General features: G+C 56.9%; 1 protein-coding gene across 1 annotated transcript in view; it reads left to right on the top strand.

Annotated features, from left to right (window-relative positions):
- Positions 1-1,087: 1,087 nt before the first annotated feature.
- Positions 1,088-3,588, top strand: part of LOC123060357 (protein indeterminate-domain 7) — a gene marked incomplete in the record, with an annotated part of 3,484 nt that continues 983 nt past the window's right edge. The window contains 3 exon segments of the mRNA XM_044483045.1: positions 1,088-1,878; positions 1,969-2,368; positions 2,504-3,588. Coding sequence (XP_044338980.1) covers positions 1,704-1,878; positions 1,969-2,368; positions 2,504-3,419 — 1,491 coding nt within the window.

Below are 3,588 nucleotides of genomic sequence, written 5' to 3'. Positions count from 1 at the left end.
TGCCATTCCGCGCCACAATATTGAATCGTGTCCGAGGGTCTTCTTGATTCACATGATCTTAAAACTTAGGAATAGGGAAAACATTGGATTAAAATGTCACACTCATCTCAATCCTACAGAATTTTGCTTGTTCGATTGCATGACAGAAAAAACAAAGTATTCTTTCAAAGGTGTTAGCGTGGATGTTGGAAATCCTACGATAAGTAGTAAACAATTTCTTAGAGAAAATCTCACAACCACAATAGGAAATATTCCTAAGAATTCCAGTCGTCCAAAATACCTATAAATTTCCTGTGAATCGAATGAGCCCTGAACGAAACATTTGACTGGAAACACAAAAGGTGTATAAGAAAGAAAACACTTTTTCCGATCATGAGATTCGGAAAGCCAGACGTGGAGAAAAAAATAATTGATTGATACTCTCTTCGTCCGAAAATACTTATCATCAAAATGAATAAAAGGAGATGTATTTAGATGTATTTTAGTTTTAGATACATTTTTTGTACATTTTAATGACAAGTATTTTCAGACGAAGGGAGTATAAGAAAGAAAACACTCCTCCTGCCATAGTAAGATTCACACGCCTAACCATACCGAAATACCAACCCCTGAGTACTGTGAGATAAAGATATCATTCTCAGCTTCGACGGTATCTAAACAATTTCCGGTGCAAAACAGAGCGCGTCCATGCACACCCACACACGCGCGCTCTGAGAAAAAAGGCGTCGCACAAGGATTCAAGATCCACAATCCCAGGCCTGTAGCACTGTTGCCGCAGCCACACCACGGCATAGCACGGCACGGCACCGCAGAACCCACCACGGCATGGCACGGAGCAAGATCAAGATCACCATTCATTATTCGTAATCCCCTGCACAGGGCGCGGAATGGGAATGGGATTAGTGAGCAGCGGCAGAAGGTACAGCGGGGGGGGATTTCTCGAGCCCGGCGCATCAGAAGTCACACGAGAGAGAGAGAGGGAGAGGCCAACGGAAAAGACAGCGGCCCCGGCGCCCCGTGTGGGCCGCCCGGCTCCTCCTGTTTGTTTTTAGAGAGAGAGAGAGAGAGAGAGAGAGAGAGAGTAGTGCAGGAGTACAGTGTGATTGCGGGCATGGAACGGGTGGATGGCCGCACACTTGCGCCTGCCTCCCTCATCCATCCGCATCTCTCCCCCCTCTCTCTCTCCCCCCTAGCAATCAACCCTAGTCTTAGCTTGGCTGACTCCTCCTACCTGGTTGGCATAGCTTATTAGCCTCTTCCTTCAGCCCCACTCTACCAGCTCCCGGCACAGCTCGTCGGCCGGTTGCTCCGATAGCTCAGCTCAGTCGATCAGCTACGCCTACCTCGGTTCTTGCTCACAATAGCCGCCTCCATGGTTCCACATCAGCGAGCCTAGCAAGTTGCTGTACTTCTACTACTAGTCCCCGGCCTCAGGACTCAAGGAGAGAGGCGTCCCCACCGCGGCTGGGCGTGGGTAGTGCAACTGCTGCGAATCTGCAAGTACCACCGCATGCAGCAGCTGCCGTCAGGCCAGGCTCACATGATCGGATCGCCCGTCCGCGAGATCTGATCCGTGTGTGTGTGTGTGTGTGTGTGTGTGTGTGTGTGTGTGTGTGTGTGTGTGTGTGGAGCTGATCAGGAATTCGGCGGCAGCTAGCTGGTTGGTTGGTTGATCGATCGAGGGGAGAGAAGAGAGGATCGAGATGATGCTCAAGGATTTCGCGGCAATTCAGCAGCAGCAGCAGCAGCAGCAGCTGGCCCTGGCCGCCGACGAGAACATGTCGAACCTCACCTCCGCCTCCGGCGACCAGACCAGCGTCTCCTCCCACCCCCTCCCGCCTCCTTCCAAGAAGAAGCGCAGCCTCCCGGGAAATCCAGGTGAATTCTCCTTCTGATCGACTTATTCAGCTATATAGAGTTCTTGATTTAGAGGATTTCATCGATCGATCAATTCGTTTTGCGGTGTAGACCCTGACGCGGAGGTGATCGCGCTGTCGCCGCGGGCGCTCATGGCGACGAACCGCTACGTGTGCGAGATCTGCGGCAAGGGGTTCCAGCGGGACCAGAACCTGCAGCTGCACCGGCGCGGCCACAACCTCCCCTGGAAGCTCAAGCAGCGGAACCCCAACGAGGTGGTGCGCAAGAAGGTGTACGTGTGCCCGGAGCCGGGCTGCGTCCACCACGACCGCTCCCGCGCGCTCGGCGATCTCACCGGCATCAAGAAGCACTTCAGCCGCAAGCACGGCGAGAAGAAGTGGAAGTGCGACAAGTGCGCCAAGCGCTACGCCGTGCAGTCCGACTGGAAGGCCCACTCCAAGGTCTGCGGCACCCGCGAGTACCGATGCGACTGCGGCACGCTCTTCTCAAGGCACGACTCTCCTTCTCCTCCATCTTCTTCTTCCCCGTCCTGCGCGCGCATGCCAGTGCCACTGCGGCACTGCCATGGCCATGCATGACATGCTGACGATGTGTGCGTGTGCGTGCATGCGTTGATTAATTGCAGGCGGGACAGCTTCATCACGCACAGGGCCTTCTGCGACGCGCTGGCGGAGGAGAGCGCGAGGGCGGTGGCCGTGGAGGAGCAGCAGCATCCGGGGATGCTCTACTCGCACGGCGGCGGCGGCGCGGCGTTCCAGATGCCCGCCGTGATGGACCCGTCGAGCTCGCTCGGTGGCGGGCACGGGCTGATCCAAGAACTGTGCCTCAAGCGGGAGCGGGAGCAGCAACAGCAGCAGCAGCAGTTCGTGCAGCCGTGGCTATCGGAGCAGCAGCAGCTGGAGATGGGCGGCGAGGGCGCCCAGGCCATGTTCGGGACGGCCAGGATGGAGCAGGAGTTCAACGCAAGCTCCACGCCGGAGAGCAGCACGCAGCCTGTGGGCATGAGCTTCGCGTCATTTCCCTCGTCGTCCGCGGCTCCCTCAGCGGCCGGGGCGACGGGCTCTTCTCACATGTCGGCCACGGCGCTGCTCCAGAAGGCGGCGCAGATGGGTGCAACGCTGAGCCGGCCGTCGGGCCAAGGCCAGATGGCGGCGAGCACCTTCAGCAGCAGCAGCAGCAGCGCCGCCATCACCAACGTCACCAACAATGCACCTGCAGCCGCTACTAGTAGCAGCGCGGCGACAAGCACCGCCGTCGGCGTGGGATTCGGGCACGCGTTCGAGGCGCCGGCTCACTTCGGGGTGGACCCGAGACCCACTGCCAGTCGTAACGCCGGCAATGCCGGCGCCAGCGGCGGAGGTAGAGGCAATGCCGGAGGCGCAAACGACGGCCTCACGAGGGACTTCCTGGGTCTGCGGGCCTTCTCCCACGGCGACCTACTCAGCATGGCAGGCTTCGATCCCTGCATGCCCACGTCGGCCTCGGCGAGGGCGGCGTACGATCAGCAAGGGCCCCAGAGCAGCAACCCATGGCATGGCTAGTAATCAACCTCGCAATCAGCTGGCTAAGCTCACCATTGATGAACCCAACCATATCCAAGTTGATGATTTGATGCGGCGTGCAATGGACTAAAACATCATCAAGCGTCCGGCATTGCTCGATCATATACCACTTCAAGGTTAATCACACTGATGAGTAAGTTGGATTCAG

This window comes from Triticum aestivum, chromosome 3A (assembly GCF_018294505.1).
Source record: "Triticum aestivum cultivar Chinese Spring chromosome 3A, IWGSC CS RefSeq v2.1, whole genome shotgun sequence".
In the NCBI taxonomy this organism is placed as follows: Eukaryota; Viridiplantae; Streptophyta; class Magnoliopsida; order Poales; family Poaceae; genus Triticum; species Triticum aestivum.
This window is presented reverse-complemented; position numbering and strand designations above follow the sequence as displayed.